Source organism: Rhinolophus sinicus, chromosome 14 (genome assembly GCF_057876585.1).
Source record: "Rhinolophus sinicus isolate RSI-liver-muscle chromosome 14, RSI-T2T, whole genome shotgun sequence".
Classification (NCBI taxonomy): domain Eukaryota; kingdom Metazoa; phylum Chordata; class Mammalia; order Chiroptera; family Rhinolophidae; genus Rhinolophus; species Rhinolophus sinicus.
In genome coordinates, this window is record NC_142514.1 from 1,013,869 (window position 1) to 1,027,370 (window position 13,502).

At 62.8% G+C, this 13,502-nt stretch overlaps 1 protein-coding gene across 1 annotated transcript in view; it reads left to right on the forward strand.

The window, feature by feature from the left end:
* Positions 1-1,059: 1,059 nt before the first annotated feature.
* The window catches only part of SKI (SKI proto-oncogene), a 63,945-nt gene continuing 51,502 nt past the window's right edge, over positions 1,060-13,502 (forward strand). Inside the window, exon 1 of the mRNA XM_019712057.3 lies at positions 1,060-2,090. Coding sequence (XP_019567616.3) covers positions 1,119-2,090 — 972 coding nt within the window. The 5' untranslated portion in view covers positions 1,060-1,118. The remainder of the gene's footprint in view (positions 2,091-13,502) is intronic.

Genomic DNA, 13,502 nt, shown 5'->3' on the forward strand with positions numbered 1-13,502 from the left:
TAAAGCCGAGCGCGGCCGAGTTCAGGGTGGGCGGGGCCGAGTGGAGCCGAGCGGGGCCGAGTCCCAGGCGTCGGGACCGAGTGGAGCCGAGCGGGGCCGAGGCCGGGCCGAGCGGGGTCGAGGTAAAGGCGGGCGTCTCCGACCGAACCCGAGTTCCTAGCGGATGGGCCCGAGCGCGGCCGAACACGGCCGAGGGGCCCGAGTGCGGGCGGGGAGAGCGCGCATTCCTGGAAGAGCCGGCCGGGAGGCGGTCGCATTCCTGGCCGACGCTGGCTGAGGCGGACGCGCGTCCCAGACGGCGGCGCGGGGCGGGGCGGCGCATGGGGCGGGGCGCGGGGCGGGGCGGTGGCGTGAGCTCAGCGCCCGGCGCTCAGTCCGAGCCGGAGCTAGCCGCCGGGAGGATGTGCGCCGAGCCCCGCGCCGCCGCCGCCGCCGCCGCGCTCTGAGGGCCGCCTCATAGGCGCTCCGCCGCCCCGGAAGCCGCGCGCGCGGGGGGCGGGCGGGCCGCGGAGCCGGCGCGGGCGGCGGGGTGGGCGCGGGCCGGGCCGGGGCGGCCGGCGGCGTGCGTTACGCGGCTGGCCAGCGCCGCCGGGACGAGCCGGGCGGGCGCCGCGCGGTGGGAGGAGCGGGGCGGCGGCGGCGCGCCGCGCGAGGACGGCCCGGCGGGCCCCGCGCCCGCGCCCCCGCTCCTCCCGGGCCCCTCGGCCTCGGCCGCCGCGGCGATTCGCGCCTCGCGGCGCCGGCACCTGCCCGCGCGCCCCCCGCGAGCCCCGGGCCCGCGAGCGTTGGCGTTGGCGTTGGCGGCGCGCGCCGGGGCATGCCCCGCGCCTAGGGCCCGGGGGGCGCGCGGGGGGCGCGCGGGGGGCCCGGGCGGCGGCGGCGGGCGCGGCGCGGGGCGCGTGGATGTGGCGCCGGGCCCAGGCGCCGGCGGGCTCCAGCGGCGGGACCCCTTCGCCCCGCCCGCCTTCCCCTTCGCGCCCCCGGGCGAGGCCGAGGCCGCGGCCGTGATCGGCCGGGGCCGGGGCCGGGGCCGCCGCCGGGGCGCGAGGGGCGGCGGCGGGGGCCGCGGGGGCCCGGGCGCGCGGGAGCGGGAGAGGCCCGCGGAATCGGAGCGCACCATGGAGGCGACGGCGGGAGGCCGCGGCGGCTTCCAGCCGCACCCGGGGCTGCAGAAGACGCTGGAGCAGTTCCACCTGAGCTCCATGAGCTCGCTGGGCGGCCCGGCCGCCTTCTCGGCGCGCTGGGCGCAGGAGGCCTACAAGAAGGAGAGCGCCAAGGAGGCGGGCGCTGCCGCGGTGCCGGCGCCTGTGCCCGCGGCCACCGAGCCGCCGCCTGTGCTCACGCACCTGCCCGCCCTGCAGCCGCCGCCGCCCGTGTTGCCCGGGCCCTTCTTCATGCCGTCCGACCGCTCTACCGAGCGCTGCGAGACCGTGCTGGAGGGCGAGACCATCTCGTGCTTCGTGGTGGGCGGCGAGAAGCGCCTGTGCTTGCCGCAGATCCTGAACTCGGTGCTGCGCGACTTCTCCCTGCAGCAGATCAACTCGGTGTGCGACGAGCTGCACATCTACTGCTCGCGCTGCACGGCCGACCAGCTGGAGATCCTCAAAGTCATGGGCATTCTGCCCTTCTCGGCGCCCTCGTGCGGGCTCATCACCAAGACGGACGCGGAGCGCCTGTGCAACGCGCTGCTGTACGGCGGCGCCTACCCGCCGCCCTGCAAGAAGGAGCTGGCCGCCAGCCTGGCGCTGGGCCTGGAGCTCAGCGAGCGCAGCGTGCGCGTGTACCACGAGTGCTTCGGCAAGTGCAAGGGGCTGCTGGTGCCCGAGCTCTACAGCAGCCCGAGCGCCGCCTGCATCCAGTGCCTCGACTGCCGCCTCATGTACCCGCCGCACAAGTTCGTGGTGCACTCGCACAAGGCCCTTGAGAACCGGACCTGCCACTGGGGCTTCGACTCGGCCAACTGGCGGGCCTACATCCTGCTGAGCCAGGACTACACGGGCAAGGAGGAGCAGGCGCGCCTCGGCCGCTGCCTGGACGACGTGAAGGAGAAGTTCGACTACGGCAACAAGTACAAGCGGCGGGTGCCCAGGGTGAGTGTCCCCGCCGCCCCCGCTGCGGGCGTGGGAGGGGCGGGTCGGAGACAGTGGGGAGGCCCCCTGGGCCAGGGGGCTCTCTGTCTGTGCAGGCTGGGACTTGTGCTTCTGCCTTTCTCCCGTTTCAGGGTTGGCTTTGTTTTAAGGACTATCAGAGTAGCTTCAGAGCCCCCGTTGATAACCACGTATCCTGGGAGGAAGCGTCTTCTCCTGCCCGATCTCTGGGACATGCCTGCTTGTGTGTGGGGCGGGGGAGGGACGTCGGGGAGACCTGGGCCCGGCCTGGTGGGTGGAGAAGCCTTCCTCAGGCCATTGCCCAGATAGGCCCCATGGCGGGGAAGGGCAGGCGGCAGACCTCAGCTGCTCCTGCTCAAGGTCCCGAGAAGTTCGGTCTCGTCCAGGCTCAGGCTGGAGGCCCAGGCCTTCTTCTTCAGGGCCGAGAGGAGGGGTCCAGACTGGGTCTGGGCAGAGGGCACTGCCGTCACACCAAAGCTCCCAGCGTTGCCGACAGAGGGCTTCCTGCCTGTGGTCCCAGGCAGACGGGACTTGGCCGGGCGGAGCCTCTTTGTGCCTTGGAGTCCTGGGAGACAGATTCAAAAACTAGCCTGGGTTTCTAGGTGCAGTGTCAGGGCTGAGACTCTGCGCCTCCAGTTCTGTGCACCTCCCTAGGTCTGCCCGGGAGCCCGGGAGCGAATCCAGAGTCCCCGTGTGCGGGCGAGGGCCGCTGGGCACCGGGCTTGGTGCCTGGTCAGCCGGCACCCGGGGTCCTGAGTTGGAGTAGCCAGTGGCCTGTGATTTGTTTTGGACGCGCCCATTTCCTTCTCCCCCTCTCTCTGAAACGCTGGAGGGCGCGGCGACAGGCAGGGAGGGCCCAGCAAAGGCTCTGTTGTTTGCCTGGCCGGGGATCTGTGTGATCAGCCGGCAGCTCCCTGGCCACTAGACCTGAAACCAATCACTGAAGTCCTCGCCAACTTTTCATGGCATCTCCCCCTCCCCAAGTATTTGTAACTTTTAAATATAGGGGCTTATTAAATTGCGCACACAGAATGCTGCATTGGCTCAGCTATTCTTGGGAGGCCTAATTAATTCAGCTATTGCATCAAACTTTTTTTTTTTTCTGAATCTGTGAATAGATGCTCCCGCCCGGTTTTCTCTGGGCGCCCCTCCAGTGGAGTGTCAGTCTCGGAGTGTCAGTCTCGGGGAGCGGAGGAGGGGCTGGGGAAGATGAGGGCTTGGTGGGGGCCACTGCGTGTGTGCGTGTGCAAGCCTGTGCGTGTTTGGTGGCATTTCTGCCCTTGGCTAGGCCAGCGCCCAGGTGGCAGCTGTCTGCAGACTGGGGTTGGGCTGGAGGCTCAGAATGGGCAGCGTGGGATGGTGGGGCTGCTGATTGGGAAGGCTTGTGGCAGGCCCTTCGTTTCAAACAGTGAGTTGGCTGTGGGTGCCATGATGGGCATTCCCTTTGAACTGGGAGCTTTTCTGTTTGGGGTGCTTGCACCCTGGACAGCCAGCGTGGTCCGAGGGAGCCCCACGTGCAGGATTGTAGATTCTGGCAGACTGGAGCTGGTGGGCGAGGCCATGGCTGGTCACTTCCCTTCAGAGTGGACAGCCAAGGGTCTTGTCTGGCAGGTGTGTGTGTGTCTGTGCCTGAATCTGGGTCATGTGTGTTTGTGGTCTTGCTGTCTTCCCTGGGGTTGGCTCTTTGTCAGCTGCAGAGCCAGGCCCGAGCACCCTTGTAGCAGGCCCTGCCATTCTGGACGCAGGTGTCCTTAGGTTTGGGGAGGGCCCTGGATGAGCTCGCAGGAGGTGCCGCCTGGGGAGAAGGCAGGACAGTCCCTGAGCCACAATCATAGAGGAGCGGCCAGAGCACACTTGCACTCTGGTCACTTCAACAGATGGTCAGCCTGCCCTTTCTCCTTCAGCGAACTCCCTGCGGCTGCTCAGAGAGCTCCTTTACTGCTTGGAAAGGAGTTTCCCCGGTGAAGATGTGCTCGCTGTAAGTGGTTGGGGTCTGCAGGCCTGCCCTCACCGCGGGGCCGGGCCGTGGCCTGCTGTGCCCCTTGCCAGACCCTGGCACTCTGCGGCTGGCTGTTCGTGCACCCCCAGACCTTGCCCAGCCAGCACCTCTGTGAGCTCCGTGCCCTTCTGGTCACCCCTCCACCTCGGGGGGCTCTTTCTGGCGGCCGTGCCTACTTGTCCGATTCTTGGGGTCCTGCCTGCTGCCTTGGCTCTGTGATGGCACGGTTGGGAATTTTGGGGGTACACGGCCCCCTTTAAATCTTCCCAGCACAGCCGTGTGCTTGTGTGTCTACGTGCCAGGGCACCATGTGAGGAGGAGGGTGTCAGCCTCGCTGTGGGGGAACCACAGCTGTCCAGACCCCACTCGTTCTGGGAGGAGTTTCCTGGGAAGACCCCCCCATTTGGTTTGGTCCTCCCACTCGCTGTTCATAGGATGTTTTGATTTCTTCACTTCCTTTATAGCTTCTTTTAATATTTTTGATCCACCGAGGACGAAGACAACAAGGAACGTCCCAGAACTGCTCTTTGTAGGGGACACGACTCCCCAGGGGTCTTGGGTTCTGGTGAGACAGAAGTGAGCTTAAGTGTGTCCCGGGTGCTGGTGGCCAAAGTGTCACCAGGTCTCTACCAGGCAGACAGTCAGTGCTTTTCTGCCGTCAGTGGTGGCGAGGGGCGGTGATGGTCATGCCCCTCATGTCCCTCGTCCCCCCTCTCCCTGCTTCATGTGCAGCCCGGCCACGGAGGGGTCGTGGTTCCTGGGGTGGCCTCAGTGTGGCACTGAATGTGGGGTGGGGCCCCGGCTTTGAGCCTGGTTCAGGTGGGGAGTCCCATGTGCCGCCCGGCAGCCTTCCTCATTGACGGCACCAGCGTGATGGGCCCAGTGTATGTCCTGTGGTTGTCGGGGTTGCCAGGGCGCTGGGAGCCACCTCATAGGCCCCCCTGGCTGCTGTGGCCCAGCTGTGGAACCCCATGGGGAATGCTCCTGCATCCTCACTGCATCCCTTACTGGCAGCGTGACCTTGAGCACATTGCTTACTCTCTCTGTGCCTCAGTGTTCTCGTATGTAGAATGGGCACTGCAATAAGTAGTGGCCACTGGTAATGTGTTTCTTGCGGGTATTTAGGTGTCGAGTGTCACGGGGGGGGGGCTGGAGACGTGTCATTGTGCTGCCGGGAACACGAGGCAAGGAGATGAGGGCCTTGGAGCTACCCCTGCCCCCGCTTTAACCCACCCACTCGGCCTGCCCCTCCTGCTTGGGCTTGTCTGATGGCGTTTGGGCTAATTTTTGAGCAGCACAGGTTGCTGTCAGTCGTAGAGGGGACGTGGGCGCTACGGGCTTGGGTGCTGCCTGGGCGGGGTTCCTGGTCTTTCCTCGCCGGGTGCCCAGGGGTTTCCTTTTCAGGGGGCACCAGGGCAGTGCTCGGCCTCCCTGCGGCCCGAGCAGGGTTGCTCTGTCCAAAGAACAGGCCCGTCAGCAGTGCTGCTGCAGCGCACGCTGGCTCTCAGGCCGAGGGAGCACCTCGCTCCCACCCCCCAGTCCGGCACGGCTCTTTCCTGTGGAATGGCCCTGGTCATGTGGCTGGGGGCCCCGCGTTGTGCAGCGCGAGTGGCCACGACTACATTGTTTGGCTTCCGAATGCTGAAATGGTTTTGCCTGCGTCCCCTGGAGACTTTCTCCTGGTCAGAGGGCAGTGTTTTCTCAAAGCAGAGACCTGGGCAGGCTGTTAGCGTGGAGCAACTTGGCATCGTGGGTCCTCTGGGGACGACCGGCCACAGGTGTGGAGGCTGCGGGTCCTGGCTGAGGGACCCTCTGAGCGCCGTGCCTTTGCTCTTTTACGCTGAAAGCACCATGGGAAGAAATGGCATCAGGAATGTTCCGTCAGGCTGGCACGGACTCTGGCCAGCACCCTTCTTCCTGGACCCCCTTTTTTAATGGGGTGGCTGTGCTCAGCCTCAGGTCTGGGCAGACATTTAGGATCACCTGTCCCTTTGTCCACTTGTTCTAATCTATGTTTTTGTGGGGTCCATGGTAATTTCCTGTTCCAGACACTCGGCTGAGAAGGTGGGGTACCATCTCAGGTGGTGCTCTGCGTCCCCAACCCCGATGCAGAACGACGGGGTCTGCGAGTCGCTTTAGTCAGGGTGATAGCCCCAGAGCAGAGGTTGGGGGTGAGGGTCGTCTCAGATGGGGGAAACAGCAGCTGGAGTGAGGCCTGGTTTCTGCCTGTGGTCGGCCATGTGAGCACGAGGCGAGTGTGGGGTGCGGGCTGCCATCAGTCTGTCTGCAGTGAGCAGAGCCATATCTGGGTGGTCCCCCGAGAACGGCCCATCTGCCTATTTCTAGCACCCGCCTTTGGAGCTGGGCAGGGCCCCTTGCCTTTGGGGGTGTTCCCCGTGCCGCCGTCTCCTGGGGGCAGCAGGGTCCTTGAATGGCCCTCACCCCATCCCTGCTGCTCTCTGGGAGGTGCCTCAGTCAGTGTGTGGCTTTGAGAGTCAGGCCAGGGACCTGGGGCGTCTGGGTCCATGACCCTTCCTGCCTCTGCTGTGCACTGTGTGTGCGATGTCAGGTGAGGGCAGATGGGACAGGAAGTGTGGACGTCCGTCCATGGAGTGTGACCCCGGCCCTGCCACACCTCTGACCACCGGGTGCTTCCGGCCGGCCCTGGCTGTCTGACGGGGGGTGTCCGTGGCCGGCGGCGGACTCTCTGTGGCCCGACACTGTTACACAAGCAGCAATAATGTGTCTCTTTCTAAGGATTGCGAAAGTTAGGGAGGATTTCTCCACTGAAAGAATTATGCAAGTTTCAACTGAAATGTTTTTTTTTTTAAAGTTTCTTTGTTTTGAGTCAAAATAACAGAGGCCGAACTATTTCCTTAAGATCTGTGAGAGCTGGAGGAGGAGAAAGCTTCTGTTCTTCCTGGGGGCCCTGCCCTCCTGCATGGCCGGGCACTGGGCGCTTTAGGGTGGGTGCCAGGTGGTGAGATTGGGAGCTGGGCGCGGCCTCCCCCTGCTCCCCTTGTGTTGTCTATGAACCTGCTCAGAAGTGGGGGGCGGGCCAGAGTGGCAGAGGGAACAGGAAGGCATTCCCCAGGAGTGCGGGGTGTGGGGCGGCATGCGGCCAGCTGCGTGTTGGCCTGGCCGGGTCTGAAGTGGCTTCCGTCAGCCTTGGGTGAGAGCTGCCCCTGGTGTGGGTGGGAGTGGAGTGGACGGTGGGGCCTGGGCGGGGCCACGCTCACCAGGTTGCCTGTGTGAGCACAGCTCTGACCTCGCAGGTTAGGCCCCCACGGAGACCAGCTGTGGCTTTCAGGTGCCGTGATCCCCTTAGGAAGCACTGAGTGTGGCCCTTGGGCGGGCAGAAGAAACCTCAGCTCTGATGGTGCTTGCTTTTCTGAGGCCGTGGGACGTGGTTCTGCAGAACCCTGGTTTCAGAGCAGCCAGGACAGCTGCAGCCCGTTCTGCTGCACTAGACTTACTGGCTTTCCAGGCAGTGTTGCTGGAGCGCCCAGTGAGGTGGGGCCTTGCTGGTCACAGAACCTAGGGGCCCAGAGGGCCTCCAGCTCGGGGTCACCACCGCTTGTGTCTGCTTAGTAACTGGAAGAAAGGCCCCAGACTCGGATGGGAAGTTTAAATGAGATGGTGGGGACGAGGGTAACATCTGCAAGAAGGACCAGAGTGGACGGGGCGCCTGTCACTTGCAGCGCGTTCTGTGGGTGGGGTCTTCAGAAGGGGTCTTGCCTGAACCTGGAAACAGCTGGGACGGCTGGTGCTTGGCCTGTGTACGTTCTCTGATTATAGTTGCTTGACTTGCAAAGATTCAAAGAAAGCTGTGAGTTCTTGATTTTGCCACTGTCGATAAGAACTCAGGAAGTGTCGGTGTGACTGGGCGTATAGCCCACAGTGGTCTTGGTTCTCTGAGGTTGTGTGGTTGTGGTTGTGTTGTCTGTCTCGCGGGGGAAGGGGGGGGGGCTTGGTCACAGCTGGGTTCCTAGTTCCGGGCCCTGAATAATACCCGTTGAATGAGTCATGGAGGCATGAAATCATTGATTGTCAGGGTTTATTGACAGCTCCTGATGGCTAGACAAGGAAAGGTCAGGAACCTTTCTTGGGGGTGCATTTGGGGGTCCGGAGGTGTCACTCGTCCTTGCCCTGTCTATTTTGAAGGCGATGGCTCTCTCAGATCTGGGTGGGGCACGTGGAGCCTGGGGCCGCGCAGGATGAGCCACGCGGAGGCTCGGCTGCTGCCTGTTGGGCGGCGCTGTCTGTGCTCCGGCTCCACCTGGACAGGCCTCGCTGTGGCCCCTGCCCTGACGTGGCTTCCTCTGGGACGTTGACTGGCTGCTTTGAAAGCAACATCTTTTGTTGATAATTGGCTTCCTGCTTGTTGCAGAGAAACGGGGCAGCGGCAGGAGTGGTGGGAGGTCAGCACCCTCGTCGGCTTAGCTCTACCCTGAGGGTTAGTGAAGCCACAGGCTGTTGGAGCTTGGGCAGTCTGCGGGCCTAAGGTGCCCACGGCTCTGGAGTGTGCGCTCTGAAACCCCCATGGTGTGGGGGCACGCAGGAGCTGGGCTCAGCACCCTGGAAGCACATTAGGAGTGCAGGCGGGTGGTGGACGTGTGTGGGGGGCAGCCACCAGGTGTCAGGTTGTCCCCCGTGCCACGTCAAGCTCCCTCTGCCCCGGAGGAGCGGTCGGCTATGTCGTCACAGGAACCAGTTTGCTGTGACGTGGAACCTGGACTGTCAGCATGGTTTCCTCTGCACCCCATCTTCCAGCCAGGTGGGGGGCTCCCCCAGGCCTCGCGCAGGCCACGCAGCCCAGCACACTCAGAGAGCAGTTTGTTGGGGCGGGAAGCACGTTCTAAGAGGGCTGAAGGTGTCTTGCTTCACGTGCAGTGACCCTGGGCCAGGAAACAACTGGAATTCTGGAGCGCCCCACACATTCCTGCGGGCAGGCACAGCCAGGCCTGGCCCGACGGGCAGCAGGGACCTGCGCCCCTGAGGCCGGCAGTGCTGGGTGACTTGCAAGAGCCCGTTGTGGGGACTGGCATCTCCATCTCCCTGGGGAGCAGTGCCGGCCTCTCCGGCATGGTCCCTGTGGGTTTGCTGTCACCGCAGCCTTCCTGTCATGATCCCGCTCGGTGGCACTGCTTGTGGGTGAGGCATCCACGTGGAAGGCAGGGCTGATGGAGTGGACGCCAGGTCGCGTCCCCCTCACCCCCCACGCCGTGAGTGTGCTCGCTCGCTCTGCGCAGAGCTGGAGGTCACTGTGAAGGCCCTCTGCCTGTGGCCCTCCCCGTGGCCTTATGGTCCCAAAGAGCGGCAGCTGTGGGCAGGTGCGTGTCATGCTGTCTGCCATCCCTGTGACCTTGTGCTGCTGTGTGCCCGAACTTTTCCTTTCATACCAGCTCACTGTCATCCCTGCAGGCCCTGGTGGGGCTGGTCTAGCCGTGGGGAGAAAAGCGGTTACGTGGACAGTGGGTTGTGGAGTCCTCAGTAGACACTGTACCGGAAGGAACGTTTGCGGCCACCTCGCTGTCTGGGCCTGTGGTGCACGGCCGGGCCCTGAGCAGCCCGGGTCAGCTGTGGCCGCCTGCCCTGGCCGTGTGGGCACCTGCCCTCCTGTGCCCGAGGCGGGTTGGGCTCCTCCCCCAGGCTGGAGCTCCCAGCCACGGAGTGAGGCCACATGTGCCGGGTTGTAGAAGGGGAGGGTGGTTTTTGGGCTCCGAGCCATTGCCACCAGTGGGGTGAGTGTGTCTCCCCTGGGCAAACACGCCCAGGCCTGAGGACAGCCCGGCAGTCAGGCCTCCCTGCCGGGGAAGCCGGGCCGTCCCTGGGGGATGACAGGTGTGCTTGTCCCATGTGCGGTTCTGGAGCCCCTGGAAGTTCCCCGCTGGGGAGGTCAAGGCAGGTGTGCTGGTCATGGGGGGTGTCTGGGCTGGGGGGGAGGGACCTGTCCCAGGCTGGCCGCCCTCCGGGGGTGGGGCACCCCTGCCTGGTGTCGGGTCTCTGAGGCCCCAGCCTGTGGCCAGACTTGCCCTGCCCGCCCAGCTGCCACCCCCGCTGCCTGGCATTACAACCTAAAAAAATTACACTCCCAAGTTGAATGATATGTAAATGTAGTCAATTAAGCGAGGGGATTTTAATTAGCAGTTTAAGTTCATGTGTGAAGTGCCTGCCTTAATTACTTGACAGTTTTGTTGTAAATTTGCTAAGTTTTTTTTTGCAGAACTATCAAAACTGTGATTTTTTTTTAACATCCTTGTATGCAGTAAGTGTCGCCCAGCTTGCCTGACCCTAGTTGATTTTGTCTGAATTTATAAAACTCTTGAAACTGTGAAAGGAAGGTAAACCGAGGGTTGCCTCCAAGCGGCTCAGTGATTTCATGGGTGCTGATTCCTGGAGGAACTGGAGGTGGTCCTGGGCTGTGGGGTGGAAGGTAGCTCACCCGCCCCCAGCTGGGGGCCAGGAATCTGCGAGAGGTGCCCAACGGAGGCCCAGGTGGGACGACGGGGGACCAGCAGCCATGGAGCCCAGCCCTGGGGAGCTGTGGGCGGGGCTGGGTCCCTGGGTCCCTGCATCGCACACCAGGGTGTCTGATGCCAGCTGCAGGCCCCGGGGAGTCCGAATCCTGTACATGGGTGCGGGTGAGATGCAGTGTGCAGGTGGGGTGTGCGGGCACGGTGTGCGGGCTGAGCAAGGGGTGTGGGCCGGGCACTGAGGACCCTGGAGGCTGAGGAACAGTGGGAGCAGCAGGGCAGGCACACGGTGTGCCTCTTGTCCCCGGAGGGACTTGGCTGTGTGGCCCTGCTGGCTGTGGACACAGGTGGGAGGGAGGCAGTGGGCCTGGAGGGCTGAGGTGGGGGCGCAAGCAGCGCCTGAGGGCTCAGTGAGGGGCAGACAGACGCTTGGTGGTCGGGGGCAGGCCTGGGCCTCTGCTTTGCTGTTTAAACTTAGAAGTCGGGAGCAGAAAACCAGGATGCTGCTGGGCCAGAAGGCGTCACTGCCCCGCAGGATTGATGGCCTGAGTTCCCGGCACCCCCGTCTGACAGGGCCGGCCAGGAGGGTCCCTCAGTGTCATCACGTCGTGTGTGCGCTTAGAAATGTACTGTTAGGATGGGGTGTTCCGGCCGACACCCTGCAGAGACGAGTATACACATCCTGCGCCCAGTTCAGCAGCTACCAACGGGTGACTCGTGCCCCTCGACCTCCCCCTCCTGTGCTGTAAAAAGCACGTCCCAGGCGTCATCCGGCTTCATATTGAAGTGTTCCAGGGTCTGTTGAACAGATAAAGGATTGTGAAAAGTCAGGTCCGCGGTGCCATTGGCGTCCCTGACAAAACCGACGGAAGTTCCTAGCGCCCGCGCGTGCCGCTGTCTGGACCCCCGTCCGGATCCCCGCTGTCCCTTTTGCAGCTCTGGGCACGCGTGCCTCTGTGTGTGCACGTGTGTGTGCCTGTGCGCGTGTGGACAGCCACGTAGTCTTTGTCAGCGTTTTGTGCTGTTGAGGGTCTGGAATTTATTGAACTTCCGGGGCATGTGTTTTTTTTATCATTACGAGGGATGCTTTCGGGAGTACCTCAGCACAGATGTGACAGTGTGGAATGTCGCTGCACACTGGCTGCCACCTGCCTCGTCCCCACCCAGGTCACGAAATGCACTGGCACGTTCCTCTTACTGTGTCCCTCCGGGACATGCCATCCTTAGTGTCCCTTCATATCTGCACCTGTGTCTCAGTGCAGCTGCCGAGGCCCCAGTCTGCAATGCTCGTCCGTGCCGGTCTCTCACCGGGGCTCTGGGCACTCCGTGTCCTGGCCTCGCTGCTTGCTCTGTGGCTTGGCCATGTGACCAAACCAGCCGTCTTGTGTTGCTGGACGTTCGGGCTTCCCGTGTGGGTGCCGTTGAACGGGAGAACAGAGAGTTCGTGGCACAGCACACGTGTGCATGTGCGCTAGGGTCGAGCCCAGGAGTGAAATGGCTGAGTCGCTGAACTGATTTTGGAAGCAGTCGCACCGGCAGGCCGTCACCTGCAGGGCAGAGCCCGTGACCCGTGGTGGCCCAGCGCAGTGGGGCTGCGAGCTCATCTGCGACACAGGTAAGTTCACCGTGGGGTGAGTTTCCTGCAGAAGATTTGATGGTTTGTCCCGGGGAGGCTCGGGCCAGCCTGTGGCCCTTCCGTTTGTCATACACAGTAGGCGCGGGCACGTATGTCCTTTGTGTCTCCAGTCGCGTGGGGTGACTATATGCTTAAATCTTTGTGCACATTTGTTTCCTTTTACTAAATTTGTTGGGGTGACATTGGTTAATATCATTATATGCGTGTCAGGTGTCCCAGTGCATAGTACACCGTCTGTGTAGTTAGTGTATTGTGTTTGTGCACATTTCTGGTCATTTCCTCAGCCGACTCTGACCCCCAAAGGCCTTTTTAAGGGGTCTTGAATTTTACGCGTTCCCCAGACTTGCTCTGCCTAGCGTTCTGGGGCACACGTGCACAGACCTGCCTCCTTACAGCCAGGTGGTGTCATTCCCACACACACTGTTGTGTGGCTGTCACCACCATCATCTTTCCAGACTGGAACTCTGTCCCCAGGAAACACTCACGCACTGTTTCACCAGCCCCAGCCTGGCACCCAGCTGCCGCCTCCCCGTCTCTGTGAACCTGGCCTCTCCAGGTCCCCATAGGAGTGGACTCATAGGCGTCTGTCCTTCTGTGTCTGGCTTGTTCACGGAGCACAGTGTCCTCCAGGCCCACCCACGCTGCGGCGGGCTCAGGGCCACCGTCCTCGTCAAGGCTGAGTGATACCCCACGTGCAAACACACCACACGTGTGTGTCCACTCATCCGTGGTGGACGCTTGTTCTGCTTCCACGTTTGGGCCGTTGTGAGTAACTTACGCTGCTGTGAATGTGGGTGTGCAGGTCCCTGCTTTCAGCCCTTTTGGGGACACACCCAGAAGTGGGGTTGCTGGGTCGTCCTGTCGCTCTGTGTTTAACTCTGAGGAGCCTCCACACCGTTTTCCATCACGGCTGCACCGATTTCCATCCCCACAGCAGCGCACAGGTTTCCATCCTCTACGTCCTCATCAACACGTGTTAGGTTCTGGGGTTTCTTGTCGTTGGGCCCTAATGGGGGTGAGGTGGTGTCTCTGGTTTGATTTGCGTTTCCCAACATCTTGTCACGTGCTCGCTGGCCGCGTGTGTCTGCTCTGGAGAAATGTCTGTTCTGAGTCCTTTGCCATTTTTTGAACTGCTCTGTTCTGTCCAGCTGTACTTGTCCACGTAGGCTGGGTGTTAGTCTCATCACACGTGCGAGACTGACGCTCTGTCTGTTGCGATGTCCTGGCCCAGCCATCCCTCTGTGCTAGAAGTCAGGCTGCTCCAGCCTCAGCCTGGGATGTCA